Consider the following 25,558-nt stretch of genomic DNA (forward strand, 5'->3'; position numbering starts at 1 on the left):
ACGAGAAGCTGGATATGAGTCGACAGTGTGCCCTTGTTGCCAAGAAGGCTAATGGCATTTTGGGTTTTATAAGTAGGGACATTGCCAGCAGATTGAGGGATGTGATCATTCCCCTCTATTCGGCATTGGTAAGGCCTCATCTGGAGCACTGTGTCCAGTTTTGGGCCCCACACTACAAGAAGGATGTGGAAAAATTGGAAAGAGTCCAGCGGAGGGCAACAAAAATGATTAGGAGGCTGGAGCACATGACTTATGAGGAGAGGCTGAGGGAACTGGGATTGTTTAGTCTGCAGAAGAGAAGAATGAGGGGGGATTTGAAGCCTCTTTCAACTACCTGAAAGGGGGTTCCTAAGAGGATGGATCTAGACTGTTCTCAGTGGTAGAAGATGACAGAACAAGGAGTAATGGTCTCAAGTTGCAATGGGGGAAGTTTAGGTTGGATATTAGGAAAAACTTTTTCACTAGGAGGGTGGTGAAGCACGGGGGTGGAGATAGCGCAGTGGTTTGAGCATTCGCCTGCTAAGCCCAGGGTTGAGAGTTCAATCCTTGAGGTGGCCATTTAGGGAACTGGGGTAAAAATCTGTCTGGGGATGGTCCTGCTTGGAGCACGGGGTTGAACTAGATGCCCTCCTGAGGTCCCTTCCAATCCTAATATTCTATGATTTCAGCACTCTTATTATTCTCCCTCTCAACTAGATTCTTTCACTGGTTCTATAAATATTTTAATTTGGTTAAACCATAGTTAAGTGTCGAGCTCAGTATAGGGGACCAATTCCATACTTGTGATTTAAGTCTCTATCCCAAAGACCTTCCAGTTTAAAAGGACAAAAACAGATGATTTCTCCAAAAATGAAACAAGGTTGCTGAAAAGTACTCAAAGACAATTACCAATCCAAAGCTCTAGGGGCCTGCCAGTTTCACATTTCCCCAGACTAGGAACACCCACAGAAAAAGCTGGTCTAAGTAGTACCTACTTGCACTTCCTGCTGTTCAGTTATACAACCTTCCTGTCCGCACTTGCATTGCAATTTAAGATGCTGCACAGTAAAGGATCTGCTAATGCCAGTGAACGTCTCACTGGAGCAGCAAAGCACCACATCTGCATCTCCACCAAGAAACTGTTCTATTTTCTAGGACAGCACCTTTTCACCGCTCCATGAGTGGCTGATTCAACCTCTAGCAATGTAATTAAAGTTAAGGACTTTGTATTTCAAAGCACTGTACAAAGTTTAGTCAAGTTTAACTTTATGGGTAAGTTGATGACAAGGGATAAAGTAACAGTTCACTGACACAAACAGTACCATAATGTTGATTACATAAGCTTCACTGAAATAGGAATGTGGAGGTAGTACCTAGAAATCCTTCCTACTTCCTCCAACTATCCTATCACAAACTTTTGGTGTCTTTAAATGGTTCATTAATGAACAATCAGCGTTGAAGTGGATATAGCTTGTCTAAACTGGCTACTGCCCCACACTTCCAGTGAAATGAGAAGCTGTGCAGTCAGATAGGTTGCTGCAAGATGTGATCAGGGCTGACCAACCAATCAGGAACAAATATTAAAACACTCAAACTGATATGCGCAGGAATGAAGAGGGCATTAGCAGGGACAGCATAGTCTATTTTAACAGCCTGGAAATTAACCAATGGAGGGTGAAAGGACAAGTGGACTTTTTAATTCATAAAAACAGTACACTACTAGTGAACAACATCACTTAAATACACCAGAGATTCCAAAAAACCCTTCTACCAAACAAACATTCTCTTTCTTCTTGCAGCAAATGGTATGCTGCAAAAAAACATAAACCAAGGCCCATGAAGACATCTGCACAGCAAGATTCAAGTTCTGCTTCGTCTTGTACCAAATTTAAACCCCCTGAGAAAGGAGGATGGGTTTGGCAGGCCACACGAGCAGCCTCCCCTACACTAAAGACTTTCCTAGATCAGATTTGACAGTATGCATCAAGGAACAGAGAAGTTTGTCTGGAGACTAAATCCTGACTGTAAGATTCACCATATAAAGCAAAAGTCACATAAGCGTGACCAAAGACATAATTTGTTTACTATTTTAAATTGTGTTGGAGGTCTGGTGGGAGTGGAGACAAATCAATCGCAGCTGAGGTGGGAGCAAGTACGACAGCATTTTTCCTAACATGTCAGTAAAGTACTTCAAGCATTAACAATAATTGAGACAACTTGTTAAAGAGGTAATCACTGTAAGCAGGAACACATCACTTTTTTTGTAGCTTGTGTCGCTTTTGTTGGTTTTCAGTCATTATAATTAAGTCTGGTGTACATATAAGTCCCACAATAGCATCCAATTTCCCCGAGTATCATCTTTATGAACCCACTTCCCATCCACCTGCTCTGTGGATACCTTTTCTCCAGGTCGAATGCTGCCACATTTGAGGACGTTAATATCATTCTTGCAATCATCCATGAAGCCACAGATCAGACGGTAATCACTGAAGATGATGGCTGTCATTTTGGTGATATACTGGTGACACTGGTATTCAGTGATGTTACCTCTGTGGTCCACCAAACAGGACACCAAATAGCCTTTCCCAGCTAACTCATCTGCACATTCTTTGATCTGTTCAGAGAAAGAGTTGTGTTCAATTATTTAGTAGGAGCAGTTGAACATTTTTAGAATCAGCACGTGTACAAACGGTGTGATGAAAGTTATGTCTACACATCAGTTTGGGCCAAGCAGTAGTGAGAGTCCAGCCCAAGGCAATAGATTAGGCTAGTGGGGCTCTCACTAGCACTAAATGACTGTGTACACAGTATTCTGAAGCTGTGGCTCAGGCTGGAACACTAGTGTGGGAGGTGGGCTTCAGAGCCCAAATCACAAATTCAGAATGCTGTCTATACAGCTATACTTAGAGCGCTAGCCCGAATCTGTTGACCTGGGCTGGCAGGCTCACTCCCACTCTAAGATTCTGTGTAGATATACCCAGAGAGTTTTAAAAGATCCAGCCAAGCAGCTCTGGACTGTTAATTTGATTTTCAGTAAGTCCTGGAGCACTAGGTAAGTTCCAGAGGACTGCAAGAAAGCTAATGTTGTGCCAATAATAACAAAGGGTAAAAAGGACAACTTGAGTAACTGCAGGCCAGTCAGCCTTAGATCATTCCTAGGCAAAATAACTAAACAGCTGATATGGAACTCAATTAATAAAGAATTAAAGGAGAGTAATATAATAAGGGCTAAGTAACATGGGTTTATGTAAGGTAGACCTTGTCAAACTAACAATATCTTTTTGATAAGCGTACAAATTTGGTTGACAAAGGTAATAGTGTCAATGTAATTTACTTAAGACTTCAGTAAGGCATTTGACTTGGTACTGCACAACATTTTTTTAACAAACAAAATCAACGTATTAAATACATTAAAAACTGACTGAAGTCTCAAAGTGTAATTGTATGTGGGAATCATCAAGTGGGTACGTTTCTAGTGGGGTCCCAGAGGGATCATTTCTTGGCTATATGCTAGTTAATAAACAAAACAAAATCATCAAGATTCAAGTTCTGCTTTGTCTTGTAATAAAACAAAATCATTATTGATCAAGTTTACAGATGATGCAGACTGGAACAGAATGGTAAATAATGAAGAGGACAGAGTGATCTGGATTGCTTGTGCCCTGCTTACCAAGCTGTTTCAATTCAATACAGCCAAATCTAAAGTTATACATCTAGAAACAACGAATACAGGCCACAATTACAAGAAGGGGGTCTCTATCCTGGGAAACTGACTCTGAAAGAGACTTGGGGGTCATGGTGAATACATCAGCTGAATATAAGCTCCTAGTGTAATACAATGACCAAAAGGGCTAATGTGATCACTGGATGTACCAACAGTGGACTTATTCGGTAGTAGTAGAGAGTTTATATTACCTCTGTATTTCTCACTGGTGCAACTGCTAGTTGAACACTGTGTCCTGTTCTGGTGTCCACAATTTAAGAAGGATGTTGATAAATTGGAGAGTGTTCAGAGAAGAGCCATGAGAATGATTAAAGGACTGAAAAACATATCTTATAGTGATAGACTCCGGGAGGTTAATCTATTTAGTTTATCAAAGAGAAGGTTAACGGGTGACTTGATCATATAAGTGCCCACACCGGGGAACAAATTTGATAATAAAGAGCTCTTCCAGCTAGCAGACGGAGGTATAAACAGTAACAAATGGCTGGTAGTTGAAGCTAGACATAAAATATTCTCCAGGTCAAACAGGAATTAATTCAGGGAAGTTCTCTGGACTGTGTTATGTAGTAGGTCAATCTAGATGATCACAATGATTCCTTTTTGCCTGATAATCGATCAATCAATTATTTTCTAAATATACCAGCTAACTATAGCATGTGGCCATTTAAAAACCTAATTCGTAAGGACAATGGTTTTATCAAATAATCTAACATTAAAAATATAGTGCAATTTCAACATTTTAACCTATATAACCCCTAGAAAAATTACAGTTATAAAAGAATTGTTGGGTGAGATCACTAAAGACCAGACAAAATGCGTAATTTCTTTTGAGTTAAGTGCAAATAATTCAGTTTCAAAGATGGGGTCTAGCTCAGTCAACTGTGCAGAGAACACAGCAAGTACTAGGTTGCTGCTTCTGGCCACTTCTAAAGAAACCCCATTTTTGGCTCTAAAGGACGTCATGTTATCATGGGTTAAACTCTTGGCCAAATGCTTATACAACCATAATATTATTTGTCAATTTGACTACCATTTCACATTAGCATTAACCATTTTAATAGAAAACTTTTAGAGTGCTTAACTCCTGGCGACTTCCAATGGAAGTTGGTCACCTAATTCCCTCAAGGGCTTTCGAAAAAAATCACAAGATATTAAAATCAAAATGTAGCCAAAGTGGTCAGGAACAGAACAGGACAATTCAAATTGGTATTTAACGTATTAAATAAAAATCTGAAGTCATGTTCCCCCAATAGAAAGGTATGGTATGACTTTTTAATTCTTAAACATTTTAAAGGGTGGTCTATTAAAAGCTCTCTTTTTTTTCTTAGTCAGTTTGCAAAATTTCAGGTTGATAATCTACATTATCCAATGCTAAACCAAGATTGTTTCATGCATCTACTTTGCTGTTAAATATCAATAAGAGTTGTAGCATGTATGATTGATTTTAAAATCAAACTGGAATTTTATAAAACCAGTATGCCACCTGTTTGTATCATTATTCACCATAAAATTATATAAGAGGAAGATTATGGCAGTTAATGTACAATTAAAATTCAGTGTCTTTCTCCACTGCATTTAGGAGCTTTTATCTAAGATTTATAGTGTAATGTTTACAACAATGCTAGACAGTCATCGTATAAACATGGAAATTAACTGTGCTTTGATAAGGGAGCAATCTCAAACATGCCTGGATTGTAAAAATTCTGCAGCAGCTCTATTACAGAAACCAAAGAGCTGAAAATAGAAAGCATTTGGCTTAGCTCTGACTGCAAAGTGTCAGCTTGTAGAGATATTTGTAGTGTTGCTTCCATTTTGGAGCTATAACTTCCAAACACAGCAGAGTGCCTTGCAGTGCAACACAAACTAGATGACTAACTCTTAGGGCAAGCTAAAAATAGAAGAGTTCCATCATTCAGGAACCCGTTGTTTGAACCACTTCAAATTAAAAAGAAAAATTCTACTTTGATCCCAGACCTAGCTAACCAATTTTGATGCCAATATGACACATGGATTTTACTGGGGAAGGGAACATGGAAAATGAGGTTTGTAATGGAAACTCAGTTGCAACCTTAAGTATGGAGCGGCTGTTAGTACTCAGTAAAGAATGGAAGAATCCAATCTACACAAAACACCTGGCGGAAGGTATGACAAAGTGGGAATCTAATATTTTTATAATTCCTGTGTGTGCCTCACTTTCCCAATGTACTCTGCATTCCTATCCAGGGGGTGCAAAGGGTCAGATCCGCTCTTGGGGGCAGACCTGAGGTGTTTCTCATTTAGCTGTCTGTGGTGGAATGAATGAGTCATTAAACAACTGGCGGGAACCAACCCACATAAATGGATAATTCAGAAAAACAATGGGAATCCCAATGGACAGGACAGTTATAGTTAGCAACCAATGACCAAGAAGTAGTAGATTTCCTCCACTTTTAGACAGGAAAACGGAGCAAAGGCCCCAGGTAGAGGGAAAAAGGGGCAAGGTGTCAAGTGGCTGGGACAAGGGCTGGCCTTTGGGCACAGTAGGGGACAGAAGTTCTCCTTGGGGACTGAAAAGCAGACAGAGAAAAGGATTCCATAATAGCTTGGCTGGCTGATTACACAAGTTGGGCCAGCACGGACCATGTCTTAACCTGTGTCTCTCTGCACTAATCTAAGGACTTTCAGATTCTGTATGCTTGATGACTAATAAATTGTTCCCTTGCTTTGAAAATGCTGCTGTTGTTGCTGCAAATACTGAGAACATTGTGCCGGGAAGGGGCACAGTACAAGCCTCCCACAGGAGATTGTTTTGGCTGGATTTTTGCAGGGAGCCACGTAGAGAAAGGGACTGTGGAAGGCCCAATTTCAGAGTCTTGGAAGCCACGGGCCTGCCCCTATGGAACTGTGTGGGTCCTTGGGGTGCAGCACACTAAAAGGGGTCATTTCCAAGGGACTGGGCCATAGACCAGTCCCTGTGGATTTGTGATAGGTCAAGCAGGAACTGAGGAGTTCTTAGTTTATCATTTCTCTTTATTCTGTTCCTATCATTCTTCCTATCCAACCACTTGCTACCACTCAAGTTAGACATTTCTGCAAATATCAAATGATATCCCCAGGAACCAGCCTCCCCTCCCCTCCTCTTTCCTTCCCCCCAAATGTGGAAGACGGGACATGGTCTATTGTCAGTTAAATCTCCCCATAGACAGGGCTTGTCTAGACTGATTCAGCTAACACATTTTTTTAACATCTTTGTCTATATTAGGTTCTAAGCAGTGTTTAAACTGCGTTAATTACCAATTAGCTATCATTTTAGCATACCACTCATTTTCCCCAATCTAGACAAGCTCTAAGTGTTCTTTAGATGGATTTGAAGTGTTTTTGCTTTGGTGGCAGAGGGGTAAGAACCATCCACTAATATAACAAAGATGAAGCAATCCCCTTTCTTCACCCTCACCTCTGCTATGGTGGACTTACAGACCTCTCTGGCCACGGATTCAAACTTCAGGTCTGTAGTCAGGTTCAACTTGTAGTTCCACAACAGCTAAATAAAAAGAGAGAATGCATTATTTTGTATAGGAAGGGTTGGAAGTTTTGCACCTATGGATGATGCAGATTTTTTTAGCTTCAGACTAAAACAGAAACTGAGGCAATCTCCTTCACATACATTTAGGGCTTGCCTACCCTACCGCGCAGGGTCGATGTAAGATATGCAACTTCAGCTATGTGAATAGCGTAGTTGTAGTCGATGTACTTAGATCTACTTACCGTGGTGTCTTCACTGTGGTAAGTCGACAGCTAACGCTCTCCTGTCAACTCCGCTTGCGCTTCTTGTTCTGGTGGAGTACCGGAGTCGACGGGAGAGTGCTCAGCGGTCGATTTATTGCGTCTATACTAGATGTGATAAATCAACCCCCCACTGGATCGATCGCTGCCTGCCCATTCGGCAGGTAGTGTAGACAAGCCCTTACTGTGGTTCATTATGCATGAGCTTCATTCTTCGGTCATATCTAAAGCTATGCAGAAAAAGTCCATCAATTATATTTATTACAGTCTTATATAGTGATAGAATATCAGGGTTGGAAGGGACCTCAAAAATTCATCCATCTATCGTCCGACGTTTTAAGCAAACGATTGCCAAAGCCAAAATTTCTACATATGATCATTAATCGAGTCATTAAAAGGAAAGGTACCAATGAATCCATTTTCTGAATCACGCTCTTTGTTTATAAGACAATGAAAACATCCTAAGTTAACACCTGCTGAGCTTTTAGCAAAGTAATGCATTCAATTCACTAATCTTTCTGTATTAGTTGTGTAACATAGTATTCTCTATGCCAGGAGTTGGCAACCTTTCAGAAGTGGCGTGCCGAGTATTCATTTATTCACTCTAATTTAAGGTTTTGCGTGCCACTAATAAATTTTAACGTTTTTAAAAGGTCTTTCTATAAGTCTATAATATACAACTAAACTATTGTTGTATGTAAAGTAAATAAGGTTTTTAAAATGTTTAAGAAGTTTCATTTAAAATTAAATTAAAATGCAGAGCCCCCCGGACCGGTGGCCAGGCAGCGTGAGTGCCACTGAAAATCAGCTCGTGTGCTGCCTTTGGCACGCGTGCTATCGGTTGCCTACCCCTGCTCTATGCAGATACAGTGATGCACTCAGTATGAACTGGATTCATGCCAGAAACCTTCTAACTCCAGCCTGGCTGGAAAGGAGATTCCAGTCAGCTGCTCATTCACTTCCCACTTCAGAAGGCTATTAACAAGATAAAATCTAGGACAAATTGTGTTGTGATGGCACGCCATTAAAATTTAGGGGTTCTCTCTTCGAAAGGCTAATGGCATTTCAGCAGTACAACAGATCTAGTTAACACCCAAACTCCTGTATGTCACTGCCCCGCCAGGAGAGTGTCTGGGATTAGTTGATTAAATACGATCTAATTGTTTATACTGATCGAAAATGAATTTCACTTTTAGCACATTATGCTCTCCATAAACATGGCTGTTCCAGCTGCCCTATGGCACCTCAGCAGTAGATCAATTTAAAGGAAGAAATATAAGACAAGGCAGCAAGAATTCAAAAAACTTGGTAACAGACCAGAGCTAGTCTGGCCTCATATCCCAGTTGCCACTACTAGCTTATTCTATTGCACTTCTCTCCAGAAGCACCAGGAGTTTAAGCCACAAAATGTATATTTCAAACACACATTTTGTACTTGTGACAAAATCTATTAAGGGGTCAAGCCAATATTGTGTTAGACCAACATTATACATCAACACTTGATAAAACAAACAAACAAAATCAAAAAAATAATTAGATGACAGCACGTCTGCTGCCTAAGTAGGACAACTCTGTTTAAAAGTCTTCAGAAGGCAGAGACAGCAGCATACAGAGCATTAAAGATGACACAGGAACAACAGTCCTATGTATTTCTTCCACTCCCTCAACTCCAGTACTTGAAAGATTAGACATGGAGATGACAGGTCCTTAGGGTATTCTAGAAAGGGTGGGAGATTTGTGCTTAGGTCTTTCAGAAAGGTATGAAAAAGCCGTAAGAGCCGCCATCATTTGATGCTAATGCACGGGAGAAGCCCAAAGATGGGTGGTGGGGAAGGACTTTAGACACACCTCCACCATGAACTGGGAGGTTAACATTAGAGATGGCAAGAACGTACTGATACTGGAATAATAGACTTAACAGGAGACTCCCAGATCAAGGAACTACCAAGATGACTTTCCCTCAGATGAAAGCTCACAGGTCTGAGTCCCTATAAACTAGATCAAATGCTTTCACAGGAGATGAGTGAGAATGCAACCAAAGACTGCAGACCAAGGAATGCTGGGAAATGCAGGATTGTTCACAGACATGAAGTTTGGATAAAGCCTTAACTTCCCTGGTAGGAGCCAAGGTGCAACTCTGATCTGAGGGACTCTCCGGGCAGAGCAGGGGAAGGGAGAACACTATATCAATTATCAGATGCAAAACACATTTGATTCTCAATCCCACACCCTCTGCACCCAGGGATACTTTTATGCATGACCCCTTCGGTATTTTTATCATCTGTTCTATGCATTGGGCCATGATGAGGGGGCCTCTTGGCACCAAGTCTTCTTTGCAGCACCAGTCGTAACAGAATGGCTATGGGCTGTGGATCCAGACTGGGCTGCTGGGAGTGTTTTAGTTCTGACATACTAGGAGCTGGTTCCTTTTTATTTATTTGTGGTGGGGGTAGGGGATAGGGAATCTAGGATTCTGAAGTTGTTGGATCTGAAGCCTTGGTTGTAGCAGCAAGAACCTGGGCTTTCTACAGCCTATTACATCAGGAAGAAAAAGTGGGGCAGTTTTCTGGCCTGTGCTAGGAGGAGGGCAGACTAGATGGTCACCATGGTCTCTTCTGGCCATGGAATCTATGAACCTACAGGATCACAACAGGCCTGACGGATGAAGTCAACACATACCAAGCAGGCCCTTGGAGAATGCCCCTACCATTTCAGGCAGCAAGTATTGGTCCATCATTTTGTTCTTACAGGATATTAAAAACTCATCCACATCTGGATCTGCTTTGTTAAGAGCTCAGAAATACACTGCACAATCCTAGCAAAGACATTTGGTACTGTATAAAAACTAATCTAATTATTTTATTTAAGAATGAACACTAAAATAGCAAAGTTGCCAAATTGAATTCAACTACAACAGTGAATTCCAAGTGTCTGCTTGGCAATCTGGAATTTTGATAATGATAGGCTGGTCATTGATAAACAAAGTAAGCCAAGGAAAACCTGTCCTAGACCCAGCAGCATGTTCCTCTCTCCAAGCACTATACCTTCCCATAGCTTTAGAAACAATAAACCAAACTGATTGTGTTCTTTTCCAAGTTGCAACAGCAGTTTCCATGTGAGTTAAGATTTTTAGTGAATGAAGATGACTCTGTAAATCAGATTTTTCTAAGGCTAAGAGCATTAAGTGCAAGCGTACAGTACTCTTCAGAATATTCCTGTGACCCAGTGAACCTCGGGTGCCAATTGGCTGATGGCACAGGGAGTGCAAAGGGACAATGTGACAGCATGCTTCTCATGAAAGAAGGGCCACAGCCAGCCTGGCTATAAAGCCTGGCAAGGATTTGGGGTGAGCAATACTCTACAAGACATGAATATCTTGTTAATTAAGTCTAGGCTCAAGAATGCACTCTGCGTTATTTTATATGTAACCGTTTGTTTTCAATTCTTTTACTTATTACTTCTTGAATCTCTATGCTTTGCTAAATAAATGTAGACTTGTTTTCAACATAAACAAATCTAAGTGCTATGTGTTAAGCAGAGCAGCGATCAGAGAGGAACTGGTAAGCCGGGATTGTACTGTGTCTTTGGAAGCAGCAAATCTGTGAATACTGCGAGCCCAGTGGACGAGGGGCCAGACACTCCAGAGAGACTCTCGGACAACTCAAGAGTTGGAGTGTGCCTGCCGCTAACTTGCAGAGGGACAGCGGGGCCTCTATTGCCCATAGCCAGCGGAGTTGGAAGCTGACCCACAGCAGGCATAGACAAGGTTTCCTCATTCTAAAGGCCCACAGCCCTGGGAACTGTCACAATTACCTCCTGAGCTAACTGGGCAACTCTATGCTCTTTGTCAAGACAAATACGTCAGTGTCTGGCTTCTTTCTACCTTTTATGGTTTGTGACAATCTCCATGATCCAGCTTACACAGAGAGGACCTGTTGTTGAATACACCACACAATTTAAATCAGGGATTTTCAGACTTTACCCAACTGAGGGCCATGCATAGGACGGAAAAGATTTTAACTACCTTCACCTTTAACACAGGTGTAGTTCATAGACTACGGGTCTCGGCATGCAATACTCCATCCTGAGCCAAGGAACTCACCTCCAGAGAAGACCACACATTGCATACTGGGAGTTGCAACCTCCATGAAAGATGAGGTCCCATTGAGAACTCTGGAAATTTTGGATACTCCTAGCTTAACCCAAGTGAGCCACAGGTGAAGATTTAGAGTTAAGCAGCCAGCACCTTCCTACTGCAAATCTGAATTTAGAAAGCCTAAATGAGATGGTGTGTAATGATAAAGAAATTGGCTCCATGTTCCCTTGCTGAGAGTCAGCCCAGGAACCCATATTGGCACAGAAAACATTACAGCTTGTGGCAAGTGTTGTTTTCGGTCTCTGCAAAATAGCCAGGGGTTGCCGCAGGAAGTAAGTTTCAAATGCTATAGCTAGCTAGAGAGCAAAGAAAATCAACCGATACTTACATGGTTGCAGTCTGAAGAGATTTCATTGTCCGGCTGAAAGAAAAAGAAAGAAAGGCGCTTTAGTCCAGATCTAACGTGAACTGGTTAACATATGCCAAAGGTTGAGGATGTTAAATCTTCAAAATACTGCAAAAAAAATTAAGGATACAAATTTGCATTTTCAAAATGTTTTAAGATTACTTCTTACCATGAAAGTTATTTCACAAAAGCCAGTAATTAGGAAGCTTTAAAAGCTACATAACAAGAATGCTGCTGCATAAATGCCACTAAGACTTCACTGACAAAGAAATCAACACCGCATAATTATCCCAGTTTTAGTGAGACGTTATACTGTTCAGCAATTTTCCAGGCACCGTTTCACTTTACAGCCTTTAAGTTGCACAGTAAGAGCAGTATTCATGTAGCTCCCATATAGCTAGGTCTCATGTGCTCCTCCTGATCTGTACTCCGTTACCCATGTGTTATAAGCCTAGAAGGCAGAACACTTCTGAAAAAGCACAAGGAGACCCAATGGTACAGATGCTGATGGAGTACAACCACCCAAATTCAAAGTGGAAGAGAAGATATGGCTGCCTTACTTCAGGGGTCAGTGTTCTGCACTTGGCAGGCAGTGTCCCATATTTCAGCTCTGGGAGGATGAGAAGTCTGGACCAACAGGTAAAGTTGGAATTCACTCCTTCACCAAGAGGAATGAATAGGTTCTGATGTTCAGGTGTCATATGGATTAGATTTAATGTGTGTATATACTGGGTTCCATAATCCATAAAGATGAAAATATTGCCTCAGCCCCATAGAAATTCAAGTGATAAGTTAACAAACAGACCAGACCAGTCTAATTCTAACGTATTCGGCAGGAGACCTGGGCAAAAGGGAAACATTTCTCCAGGATGAATCAGCAGCTCAGGATGCAAGACCGACTTTTCCTCATTTCAACATTTATCTTTCTCTATATAGAGAGAGATAAGAGGGTTTGGCAGGTATAGAAGTGGATGGGAGTAGTGTCTTGATACTACAGTCACTGGCACCTGAGAAAGACTATTAGCTTCTGGAAGAGCTAAGTTTCTTCCATGATGGTGCTGTGAAGAGAGAAAGAATGCATATGTGATCAGCATCTACTTCAATATCATTTTGTAGATCTGATGTGCAGTGCTTGATACCAGACTTCAACTCAGCTCTTAAAATGAACCTGCCATTTGTTTCCTTTCCTCATCGCAGGTGCCAATTCATTTAACACCATTAAAAGCCGTAAGAATTTTTAAAAATTGAAAGACTGGGCTGGATGCTTAAAACACACAAGTCTCCCATCCCCAAGATCAGCACCCTATCAGTGGGCTAGGAGTTTCCCCATTCAGGTTGGGCAGGTCTCCTAAGCGAGACCAATTCCAGTGTCACCTCTCTACTGAGAAAGGGAGGGCATGAATATGACACCTACTGTCACCCACTTGTCTCTTCTCCCACAGAAAAATGACCCCATGATCAACAGATAACACTTTATAGCTCCACTGGAGCCAACACTACTACTTTTCATACTTAAGTCCACATTATCTATTTGCTCTTTCACAGCCATAGGTCTCTGAAACAAGTCTCCAAAAATTGCAATCGTCACTGGAGCCAATAACAATTTTTAAAGTAATTCTTGCATGCCAATTAAATATGGAAAGTAAAGATGTAGTCCATTAGGTTTCAGTAACTTACTATAACAACTTTTTAAATTTGGAGACATGCATGCACCCAATATTGCTTCAGAGCAAGAATGAATGGCAGCAGCTCACGTTAAAATAGGAAGTTTAGAAGAAACTTCCCAACTTCTTACTTATAGCAGTTACTTGTGACCTCTAAATACTTTCCGCTTATTTGGTACACAGGCAAAGGGTAGATTTTTACTTCTCCAGCTCTAACCCAAATGAGAAATACAAGTGGCACTTGAAGGTTTAGCATTTGATTTAGATGGTTCTCCCAGTATCATTACAAGAAAACTATTTCCCAACTTTCTGATAACCTGAAGATTGGACTGTCAGCTTTGTTAAAGAATATAAGAGCCAGTTCACAACTTCCTCATATTGCAGCTCGTATGTTCCAAATTGAAATATTAAAACAGAGAAATGTCAAATTTACAGTATTTTAAAAGTTACATCTGCTTCTAACCACTAAATGTTTGTGATTTACAGGTTAAGTTTCCACCTCTCTACTCTCATCTTAATCACTCAACAGTAGTTAGAACCAAAATAGATCAGTTTCAGACTGAACTAATTGAAAAGCAAGAGCCAGAATGCCCTCAATTAAACCTGCCACCAAATCTGTTAGACAAGGATAGAGTTTCTTCACAGAAGGATGGAGGCTAGCACTGTAATTTCCCTAAGGTGGGCAGGGCTGATCTAATGTGTCTGGTAAGCAAAAAGATTTGCAAGGAGGAGCGCGCAAACCCAGAAATCTTCTCAGTTGCTTTGGTTATTTGTTTTTATGACAATACCAAGTGACCTTCAATCTCACCAGTTTAGGTTCAAATCTGCACAGGATTAGGGCTTAGTTCCTGTGGGACATTATATCTACAGGTGCTATAAGCTCTGGACACTCACCTGAGAGATTTAGACAACTTTTTATTAAAATACTCATCACTTAAAAAATGAAAATTTGGCTTTCCTAATACTTTGTGGTGAGTCTTCTGCTATGTTAAACAGAATCATGCTTTCACTAGAAAGGGCAGCATGGGTCAAGTGGTCTTAGGTGCCGCATTATTTACAGTAACATTCTCCTGTAGAGATGTAGGTTCAGGTCCAATTCTGGGCTGCTTTCCTAATTCTTGAGAGGGGTGAACTATATTATTTTCATTGTGTAGGAATATTTAACTGCATTCAACCTGACTGAAAGAGCACAACTGCTCCTAAGTGCCCCCAGGCACATTCAAGGCCAATTCACTCATAAGTGGCAATAGCTTAAACTAGGGAAGGCTGTGATGAGCTATAAACCAGGGTTTAAAGGATTCACACACTAATGGTAAGGGGGAAAACGTGATGAGTGTGGGGGACTCAGTCATCACTTTCTGCAGAATTTAAATCTCAACTAGAAATCTAGTCTTTTAAAAAAGAACGGTTACTTACCTTCTGTAACTGTTGTTCTTCGAGATGTGTTGTTCACGTCCATTACACATTAGGTGTACGCGCGCCGCGTGCACGGACGTCGGAAACTTTTTCCCTTAGCGGCTCCCGTTGGGCCGGCGGGGCCCCCTCCTTCCCGCCAGAGCGGCGCCCCGCTCCAGAGTATACATATATCCTTGCCGACCCGACCACTCCGGTTCCTTCTTGCCGGAGACTCCGACAGAGGGGAAGGAGGGTGGGAAGTGTAATGGACATGAACAACACATCTCGAAGAACAACAATTACAGAAGGTAAGTAACCGTTCTTTCTTCTTCGACTGATTGTTCACGTCCATTACACATTAGGTGATTCCCAAGCTTACCATTGGAGGTGGGTAGGAGTCAAGGTACAACTGACTGTAGCACAGCCCGACCGACCATCGCGTCCTCTCTGGTCTGATGATGGATCGCGTAGTGGGCTGTGAACGTATGCACGGACGACCAGGTGGCTACCTTACAGATCTCCTGGATAGGGACCTGTGCCAAGAAGGCCGTTGAGGACGCTTGGGCTCTAGTCGAGTGGGCCCGGATCTCCGGGGCCGGAACATTGGCGAGCTCATAACAAGTGCGTATACAATGCACAATCCATGCCGACAAGCGCTGTGTCGAGATAGGCAAGCCTTTCATACGTTCCGCAATAGCAATGAACAGCTGGGGTGTTCTGCGGAACGGCCTGGTCCGTTCCAGGTAAAAAGCCAACGCCCTCCGGACATCCAGGGTATGTAGGCTGCGGTGGTGAGGGTCCGTATGGGGTTTAGGAAAAAACACCGGTAGGCAAATGTCCTGCCCCATGTGAAACTGTGATACCACCTTTGGGAGGAATTTGGGGTGCGGCCTCAGTTGCACCTTATCCTTATGGAACACTGTATAGGGTGGTTCCGAAGAGAGGGCTCTCAATTCCGATACCCTTCTGGCCGAAGTGATGGCCACGAGAAACGCCACCTTCCACGAGAGGTGCGTGAGGGAGCAAGTGGCTAGGGGCTCAAAGGGGGGACTCATGAGTCTTGTTAGGACTAGGTTCAGACTCCACGCCGGGACAGGCGGGTGCGAGTAGGGAAACACCCATTCCAGCCCCTTGAGAAATCGGGCCACTGTGGGGTTGGAGAACACTGACACTCCCAACTCTCCCGGATGGAAGGCCGAGATAGCGGCTAAGTGAACTCTAATTGAGGCGGGCGCAAGCCCTTGATTCTTCAGGTGCAGTAGGTAGTCCAGGATCGACGGAACTGAGGCTTGTAAAGGCTGTATGCGTTGAGGCTCACACCAGTGGGAGAACCTTTTCCATTTTGCCAGGTAGGTCGCTCTTGTAGAGGGCTTCCTACTATTAAGGAGGATTTGCTGGACTTGGTGAGAGCACCTGTGTTCTGCATTATTCAGCCAGAGAGATACCATGCCGTGAGATGTAGCGAAGACAGGTTCGGGTGGAGTAGGCGACCTTTGTCTTGCGTGACTAGGTCGCGATGGAGGGGGAGGGTGATTGGATCGGCTATGGACAGCTCCAGCAGGGCCGTGAACCAATGCTGGCGTAGCCAGGCCGGGGCGATAAGTATGATCATCGCCGTGTCCCTGCGGATCTTGAGGAGAACCTTGTGTATGAGTGGGAACAGAGGGAAGGCATACCTCAGGCTCCCTCCCCATGGGATCATGAAAGCATCTGCTAATGACCCCCGGCTGAGGTTCTGGAACGAGCAGAACTGAGGGCATTGGCTGTTGTCCCTGGTGGCGTATAGATCCACCTGGGAAAAGCCCCACCTCCGGAAGATCGAATGCAGGACGTCTCGCCTCAACGTCCATTCGTGCATTCGGTAGGATCGGCTGAGGCGGTCTGCTAAACCGTTTTGAATCCCCGGAAGATACGTCGCGATGAGGTGTATCGCATGGGCTATACAGAAGTTCCATAATTGGAGTGCCTCGTGACAGAGGGGAGAAGACCGTGACCCGCCCTGCTTGTTTATATAGAACATGGCGGTAGTGTTGTCCATCAGGACTGCCACGCTGTGACCTTTTAAGGTGGCGCGGAAGGTCTGACAGGCGAGGCGAACCGCTCTTAGCTCCTTCAGATTGATGTGAAGCAGCTTGTCTTCTCTGGACCACAGCCCTTGGGTCCGCAGTTCTCCCAGGTGCGCCCCCCAACCCAGGTCCGATGCATCTGTTACCAACGTCAGAGTGGGCTGTGGGGCAGTGAAGGGGATCCCTTCGCATACCTGTTGGCGATCGAGCCACCAGCGTAGCGAGCCGAGCACCTGGTTTGGGATCGTGACTACTTGATCCAATGGGTCTCTGTTGGGGCGATGCGTGTGGGCGAACCACAACTGTAAAGGCCGGAGCCTCAGGCGGGCATGTCTGACCACGTGTGTGCAAGCTGCCATATGCCCCAGAAGCTGCATGCAACACCTTGCCGTTGTCGTGGGGAACTTTTGGACCGCGCTTACGGCTCTGTGAATTGACCTGAACCATGCCTCTGGTAGGCTCACTTGTGCGGTTACCGAGTCCAGGGTTGCACCTATGAAGTCCAGCCTCTGTGTGGGGACTAACGTGGACTTGGGCACATTGACCCGGAGGCCGAGCTTGTCGTACGTCTGCAAGGCCAGCGTCACGTGAGACCGGACCTCGTCCTCCGACCTGCCCGCGAGTAGCCAATCGTCCAGGTACGGAAACACACGCATCCTTCTCTTTCGAAGGAAGGCTGCTACCACGGACATGCATTTCGTGAACACTCGTGGTGCTGACGCCAGGCCAAAGGGCAGGACCGTAAACTGGAAGTGGCGCTGGCCGACAACGAAGCGCAGGAATCGCCTGTGGGACGGATTGATTGCGATGTGAAAATAGGCATCTTTCATATCAAGGGCAGCATACCAATCCCCCGGATCCAGGGATGGGATAATAATTCCCAGGGAGACCATACAAAAGCGAGCTTTGATCAGAAACTTGTTTAGATCGCGCAGGTCCAAAATAGGACGGAGGCCTCCTTTTGCCTTGGGGATCAGGAAGTATCTGGAGTAGAATCCTTTTCCCCTCAGGTCTGTTGGGACCTCTTCTACTGCTCCAGCAGCGAGAAGGGTCTGAACCTCCTGCGTGAGAAGTTGCTCGTGAGAAGGGTCCCTGAAAAGGGACGAGGAAGGGGGATGGCAGGGAGGGGGCGAGGAAAACTGGAGGGTATAGCCCGCCTTCACTGTGCGCAGGACCCATTGGTCCGATGTTATGCGCGACCATGCCCGGTAGAAATGGGACAGGCGGTCTTTGAAAAACAGAGGAGGATCCGGTATGGAATATGGTACGCTGTCCTCGGGCGTAGCTTCAAAAGCCTGGTTTATTCCCTGGCTGTGGCTTGCCCTGGCCGTGACTCTGGCCCTGGTTAGGCGTATTGTTACGTCTCCGCCTGTTATCCCTGCCTCGACGGCGGTACGGCTCGTGTCGGGGGCGAGGGTAGAGGTGCCTTTGCGGCGGCTGGGGTTTAAAGGGCTTACGCTGCGTTACCGGAGTGTGCATACACAACGACTTAAGGGTCGCTCGTGAGTCCTTAAGGCTATGTAGACTGGCGTCCGTCTGGTCGGAAAACAAGCCCGAACCTTCAAACGGGAGGTCCTGCAGCGTGGTCTGCACCTCTGGCGGGAGACCTGAAGCCTGCAACCACGCCGAACGCCTCATCACGACTCCCGACGCAATTGTTCTAGCCGCAGCGTCGGCTGAGTCTAGTGCGGCCTGTAATGAGGTCTTGGCCACTGCCATTCCTTCATCCACCAGGGCTGTGAACTCCTGATCCGCGTCAGGTGGGAGGGAGTCCTTAAACTTGGCAACTGATGCCCAAGAGTTAAAATTGTGCCTGTTTAGAATCGCCTGCTGATTGGCGATCCTCAGTTGAAGGCCCCCCGATGAATAGACTTTCCTCCCGAATAAGTCCAATCTCTTAGCTTCCTTGCCCTTGGGGGCAGGAGCTTGCTCCATGCCGCTCCTTTTCGTTGACCGCCGAGACCACCAGCGAACAGGGGGACGGATGTAGAAAGAGGAAGTCAAACCCTCTAGATGGGGCGAAGTATTTCCTCTCCACGCCTTTTGCAGTTGGCGCACTGGAGGCCGGTGTTTGCCACACCGTCTTATAGTTGGACTGTACTGTCCGTATAATCGGGAGAGCGACTCTGGAGGGACCCTCTGGGCTCAGGATATCGACCATGGGGTCGTCCTGCTCTACAGTCTCCTCCGCTTGCAAGCCCAGATTGAGGGCTACCCGGCGAAGCAGGTCTTGGTGTGCCCGATGGTCAATCGGGGGAGGGCCGGACACCAGTGTGCCCACTACCGCCTCGTCTGGCGAGGAGGAAGAGGTCGGGGCCTTCTGCCCATCCTCATTGTCCTGCAATCCGGCATCAGCCAATTGTTCCTCTGCGGCCTGACCCGCAGCGTGGGATTGGGACGGTACCGTACTCGGTGCCGAGTCCACTCCTTCCCGCTCCGGTGGTCTAGAGACCGTTGCCTCCCTATACGATGGCGGACGGTGCCGCGGGGAGCGGGATCGGTACCGGGATGGCCCGGATCTCGAGGCTCTCGATGGGGGCCCTTGCTGGTGGTAGGCCCAGGGTGTCCAGAATGGCCATTGGCTCGGTTGGCCCCATTGGGACTGACCGTAGTCCCTGCTGGCCTGTGACCTATGGGCATACCCGCCGTACCGGTCTGAGTCAATCCCCGAGACCACGGACGGTGACCTGGAAGGCCACGGTGGAGCCGTAGGATGGTGCCGGTCCGGTTTTGGGGAGTAGCGCCTCCGCGACCAGGACCTGGAATAGCGCCTCGCCGACCTGGACCTGGAACGGTACCGGTGATCGCGGGACCGGGAACGGCTACGGCTGGTCGGCCTTGGGTAACGAACCGCCGACGCTTCGCGGTGCCAACTCGTGCTCGGTTGCTGAGTCGGTGCCGACCGCTTGCTGAAGCCCGACTGCTGTGGTGCTTCCTGTGCCGAGGGCAACCGGGAGTCTACCGAGGCGGAGCTCGACCGGGACCGGTTCCTGGAGCGGTGCCGAGATGGCGACCGTGATGGGCGCACCATCGCCGGCTTGCCTCTGCGTGGCAGCATAGGCGGGGCGCCTTCAGCGCGTGCCGGGGCCTCGACGGACAAAGCAATGAGGTCCTTAGCTGCCTCAAACATGTCCGGAGTGGAGGACTGTTCCACGAGCTCCTCCAGCCCTTCATCCTCGCTCGACGCACCCATCCCGGGGCTCGACGGGCCCTTCGGCGCCGGAGCCACTACCGGGGTCCGTGTTGGGGCCGTATCAGCCTTAGGGGCACTCGAGGTCTTTACCAGTGCCGCCCTCTTGTGCGGGGAGCGTCCTCGGGCCTTAGGTTGGCCCTTCGCTTTCGCCGGCGAAGACGATCGGCGTCGTGTATTTCCCCGCTGGGTCGGTGCCGCGGGCTTCAGGTGACCCGCCGGCGCCGGTTCCCGCACCGATGCCGGGGCGCTCTGCACGGAGGCAGACGGTGCCGTCGAAGTGGAGGGCTGTAACGCCGGCTCCATGAGCAGCTGCTTAAGGCTAAAGTCCCTCTCTTTTTTAGTTCTGGGCTTAAAGGCCTTGCAGATCTTGCAGCGCTCTTTCTGGTGAGCCTCCCCCAGGCAACGGAGACACGAAGCGTGGGGGTCGCTCAATGGCATAGGCCTGCGGCACGTGGCACAAGCCTTGAAGCCTTGGGCGTGTGGCATACCCCGCCGCCCAGGGCCGGTGCTGAACAAACAACCCCGGCAGGAACTTTAAGTACCCTAATGAGCTGTTAACTACTGGCTAAACACTACTACAAACTAACTGATAACTGCTAGATAACACTAATGACTATTGCTAAGGGACACTCTCAGACGAGAGACAGAGTTGTTCCAACGCCGCCACGGACGGTAAGAAGGAACTGGAGGGGTCGGGTCGGCAGGTATATATATACCCTGGAGCGGGGCGCCGCTCTGGCGGGAAGGAGGGGGCCCCGCCGGCCCGACGGGAGCCGCTAAGGGAAAAAGTTTACGACGTCCGTGCACGCGGTGCGCGTACACCTAATGCGTAATGGACGTGAACAATCACTCGAAGAAGAACATGAGTTACTGGTGGGATGAGGTAGCGTCTGATCCCAAATCTCCCTGCCAATTTGTTTACAGTCGCATTTCCCTACCTTCATAAAGATTCTTCTCTCCCTATTGCTAAGCGAGAGATCCATATGGACAGGTAAAATACATAAAGTGATGCGCTCAAAGCAAGCATACAAATGGAAAATAATTCTCTAATCTTTTTATATAGTCTTAGGCATTGTAATAGTAAAATAATTAACCCTTATGGCTACAAAATAGGCCTTCTAAATGTAACCCATGGCAGTGCTGCTTTCCTAAGTCTGAAGAGAGATCACTTCAGTGGCTCTACATCTACACATGGCTTCCTAAGCAGCAGCCCAGTGAAATGAAAGACTACTATACATAGAGCCCTGCATGGATACAAAATTTGTATCTGCATCTGGTCAAAAATGGTCCAGATATCCACGGATTTGCAGCGTTCTAACTACACAACCCTATAGGCAGCAAACACCAGCAAAAAAGTCAATCACAACAGTTTCATGGTGCTATTTATGAAAGCTCTGGGCAACAGCAGAGGCAGGCATTGGAGCTAACCACACAGAAACTACCCAAACGACTGCGGTTTTGAGATCCCTGGATAAAAAGGAACAAAGTAGTAGAGAAACAGACCTTGTGCAGTAATCAAGAGGCTCTAGGGAAAGTAGAAGGGATAGAAAGGAGGAACTTTTAAGTAATAGAGAGGGGTGGAGACTCAAATTCATCTGACTCCTCCTAACCAGACTATTAAAAATATGGAACACTCAATCAAAATTAAGGGGTGGCACTGGTAGGACTTCCACTTCTTAGCAGCTTTATAAAGCATGGATGGCTGCCTCTTTTCATAGTTATCTAAACATTTCTCCATAGACCCTTTCACACTCAGCAACACTTGGCAGCATATGTGATTTATAGAATAAGGTACTATCCAGACTCAAATTAAAGAAAAGCAATACCTCGGCGTGAACACCACCCATAGTAGATAGACACAAAATAAAGTCAATGATTTGCTTCCATGCTGCATTACAAATAATAAAAACCCATGCTGAACTAGATTCACAGATTCTAAAAATTCATAAGAAACCAATGTGATCATGTAGTCTGACTTCCTGCTTAACAGGCCATAGAACTTCCCCCAAATAAGTGTGCTTGAACTAAAGCATATTTTTTAGAAAAATACCCAATCTTGATTCAAAAAACAGAACTAAGGAGTCACGACTCTAATTTTAGATTTAGGACTTAGTGTCACCATGCTGCCTCCCAGCAAAGCCTTTTCAACTAAATTCTGTACTTATTACTCCTGAGGGAATTCTATGCCAAAAAATTAAAAATTCTCAGCACAATATTTTAAAACTCTGCAAATGTTATTTGTCAATAAATAAATGAGCACAGGCTACTGGCTGCATGGAGGTGAGAGATCACCCAGCAGTTCTTCCCCCTCCCCTGCCAACACGGACTGGACAGTGAGGCTGTACCAGCCCCTGACCCAGTGCAAGGGCTGGGCCTGCCCCAGAAAGACCGTGGGGTCCTGCCCCTCCCACACCAAGTGCAGGCAGGCAGGCTCAACCCAGCAGGATCCAAGTGTGGAGGGGCTTAGTTTGGCTGTGACCCAGGTGTGAGGTGAAAGGGTTCTGGGTGGGGCAAGCTGAGTGTGAGTGGCTCAGTGGGAAGTCTGGGTGATCTGGATGCACCGGGGCTTTGTTGGGGGGTTCTGGGTGGAGGTCCAGCTGAAGGTGGCTGGGGCTGGGGGAAGGGGGAAATTCGAGTGCTTGGGTTCAGCAGGTGGTGGGGTTTGGGTACAGGGGTGAGGGACCGGGTGCAGCTGGCATTCAGTGGGGTGGCAGTCTAAGCACAGGGGGTCTCATCAGTGTGGTCCAGGTGCAGGGGTTCTCATCAGGGTGGGTGGGTTTGGGGGGTTCTGGGTGCAGGCACTTAGGAGAGGGGGGTGGTTCTGGGTACAGCTGCCTGGGGTGGGTTCAGATGCATCGGGGTTAGGTGGACAGGGGAGCAGGAAGCTGTGGGGGGGGGGGGGGGGGGAGCTTCCTGCAGCCAGGGAGGTTTCTGGGGGGTGGTTCTGACCCGGACCAGGCCCTCTTCCTCTGCAAGGAGTGATGTCCTGTCTTCCTCCACCCCCAGCCCAGATGGAACTAGCAGCTGAGCCCAGCACAGGATAGAAGCCACCAGTCAGGGCATCCCCAGCCCCCTCATCCCCCGCCATGGTGATTTACCTCTCCGCTGGCTGCTCTGGACACCCAAAACGACGGCTGGGGAGAGGCATGTGACTGCTCTTGTGGCTTCCCTTTGCTTCCCTGTCAGAAAGTCATTTTTCTGCAGGGAAGCAAAGAAATCTGCAGGGACATGAATTCTCCACAAGTGCACTGGTGCAGAATTCCCCCTGGAGTAATCTATATCATGAACTATCAAATGCCATGCAATTTCTTCTAAAGACAGACCATGAATAGCTTGTTCTATGGTACACAAAGTTGGTTAGGTATACTGCTACCCCACAATTTGCAAGATACACAGAGCCCTCCCTAAGACGTATATACAAAATAAAGCTTTATTTCATCCTTCGTCTTTGGGATTCAGCATTATCTGAAAATGATCCACAGCTAGATGTGGGATTAGGAAGATAAGAGTGACAACCACCAATTGTGGATAGAGTCTGAGGACTTGGGGAGATCTAAGATTCTCTTAACCAACAGCTGGCTGAGCTTCCTCTCCTCCTTTGTTCACTTCCAGTTTTTATGTTATTGGGAAGGGACAGGATCTCAGTCAGTTTCACAAATGCCACCATTCACACATTCAAGATCCCTGCTTTAAGGAAGAGGAAGTGTTGATGGAGCATTATCTCCATTGGGGAGGAGTTTGTGGCATTTATCGCACTGACATACTCTTTATGAAGTAGTAACTAAAAGTACTGCAGCCGGTACTGACGATGGTAGGGTGACCAGATCACCCAAGTCAAATATCGGGACGCGGGGGGAGGGTGACGCGGGAGGGGGGAGGGGTGTGGCGGGGGGAGGGGGGAGCAAAAAAATAAAACCAACCCTTCCTCCGCAAGCGCTGGAGGGAGGCCCGGGAGACTCAGGGGAAGCGCAGGGCCGGGGTGAGTAAGAGTCCGGCCTGATCCCGAGCAGGCAGGACTCAGTTGGGTGGTAGGGAGAGGAGCGGGGGCGGCCCACGGGGCCAGGCGGCGGCTGTTCTCCCCCCCGGGCAGCGGGACTCGGGAACAGCCGCTGCTGCAGCTCCCACTGCCGCGGGGGCAGGAAGCGGCCATGGCGCTCGGTGGCTGTGGCTCTGGCGCCCCCGAACCCCCGAGCCGGGGCCTGCTGCAGGGACCCGGCAGTGCACACGCTGCGTGTGCCCAGCCCCTGAGTCGTGTCTGGGCTGCTGCCCAGCTGGTGCTATCCTCCGGCGGCCCCGGAGCAGGGGCAGCAGGCCCCAGCCCCCCCGTCCCGCTTGGGTCCCACAGGGGAACGAACAGGGCTGGGCTGCCGATGCCTCCGCCCTGGGGCCGCCGCGGGATAGCACCAGCTGGGCAGCAGCCCAGACGCAACTGGCCAGGGGCTGGGCACAGCGTGCGCGCTGCTGGGTCCCCGCAGCAGGCCCCGGCTCGGGGGGTTCGGGGGCGCCAGAGCCGCAGCCACAGAGCGCCATGGCCGCTTCCTCCCCCGCGGCAGTGGGAGCTGCAGCAGCGGCTGCTCCCGAGTCCCGCTGCCCGGGGGTGAGAACAGCCGCCGCCTGGCCCCGCGGGCCGCCCCCCTCCTCTCCCTACCACCCAACTGAGTCCTGCCTGCTCGGGGCCAGGCCGAACTCTTACTCACCCCGGCCCCGCACTCCCTCTGAGTCTCCCGGGCCTCCCTCCAGCGCTTCCGGAGGGAGGAGGAATGGTGAGCCCGGGGAAGAGGCGGGGATTCGGGGAGGGAGCCAATCGGGGGAGGAAGGGGTGGAGTCGGGGCGGGGGCGGGGGGTGTGCGAGCACTTCCGGGCTCCAGGCTCCGGTGCATTTCCTTGTTTGTCCAGTGTCCCGACCGCACGTCGGTCAGGACGCGGGACAAACAAGGAAATATCAGGACAGTCCCGATAAAATCGGGACGTCTGGTCACCCTAGACGATGGTTAAATTTCAAGTGCTGGAGAACTTTGTTTTTGTTTGCTATTTATATTTAAAATAAATCTTTGAATCTTCCACTGGTTCCCTTCTCTCTCATCAGGTTCAGGTTTGTCGTCACCCTTCTGGGCTCTGCATCCCTGTTCTCTCACTATTTATCGGCCTTGTATTTGGCAGAACAGGGACAAGAAGCAACACACTGATATCTTTGTTATCCCAGTCATTCAGTTCTCCCACATATGGAATGCACCTTACAAATGGACTGCCCTTTCCAAGCCAGGTCACCCTCA

The 25,558-nt window shown here is 47.2% G+C and overlaps 1 protein-coding gene across 2 annotated transcripts in view; it reads right to left on the reverse strand.

The window, feature by feature from the left end:
* GLG1 (golgi glycoprotein 1) overlaps positions 1 to 25,558 on the reverse strand; it is a 179,568-nt gene that overhangs the window by 78,052 nt on the left and 75,958 nt on the right. For both annotated transcript variants that reach the window (XM_034788729.1, XM_034788730.1), the window contains exons 2-4: positions 11,950 to 11,982; positions 7,137 to 7,223; positions 2,378 to 2,593 (exon numbers count right to left, since the gene is read on the reverse strand). In XM_034788729.1, coding sequence (XP_034644620.1) covers positions 2,378 to 2,593; positions 7,137 to 7,223; positions 11,950 to 11,982 — 336 coding nt within the window. The remainder of the gene's footprint in view (positions 1 to 2,377; positions 2,594 to 7,136; positions 7,224 to 11,949; positions 11,983 to 25,558) is intronic.

This window comes from Trachemys scripta, chromosome 13 (assembly GCF_013100865.1).
Source record: "Trachemys scripta elegans isolate TJP31775 chromosome 13, CAS_Tse_1.0, whole genome shotgun sequence".
Lineage (NCBI taxonomy): Eukaryota > Metazoa > Chordata > Testudines > Emydidae > Trachemys > Trachemys scripta.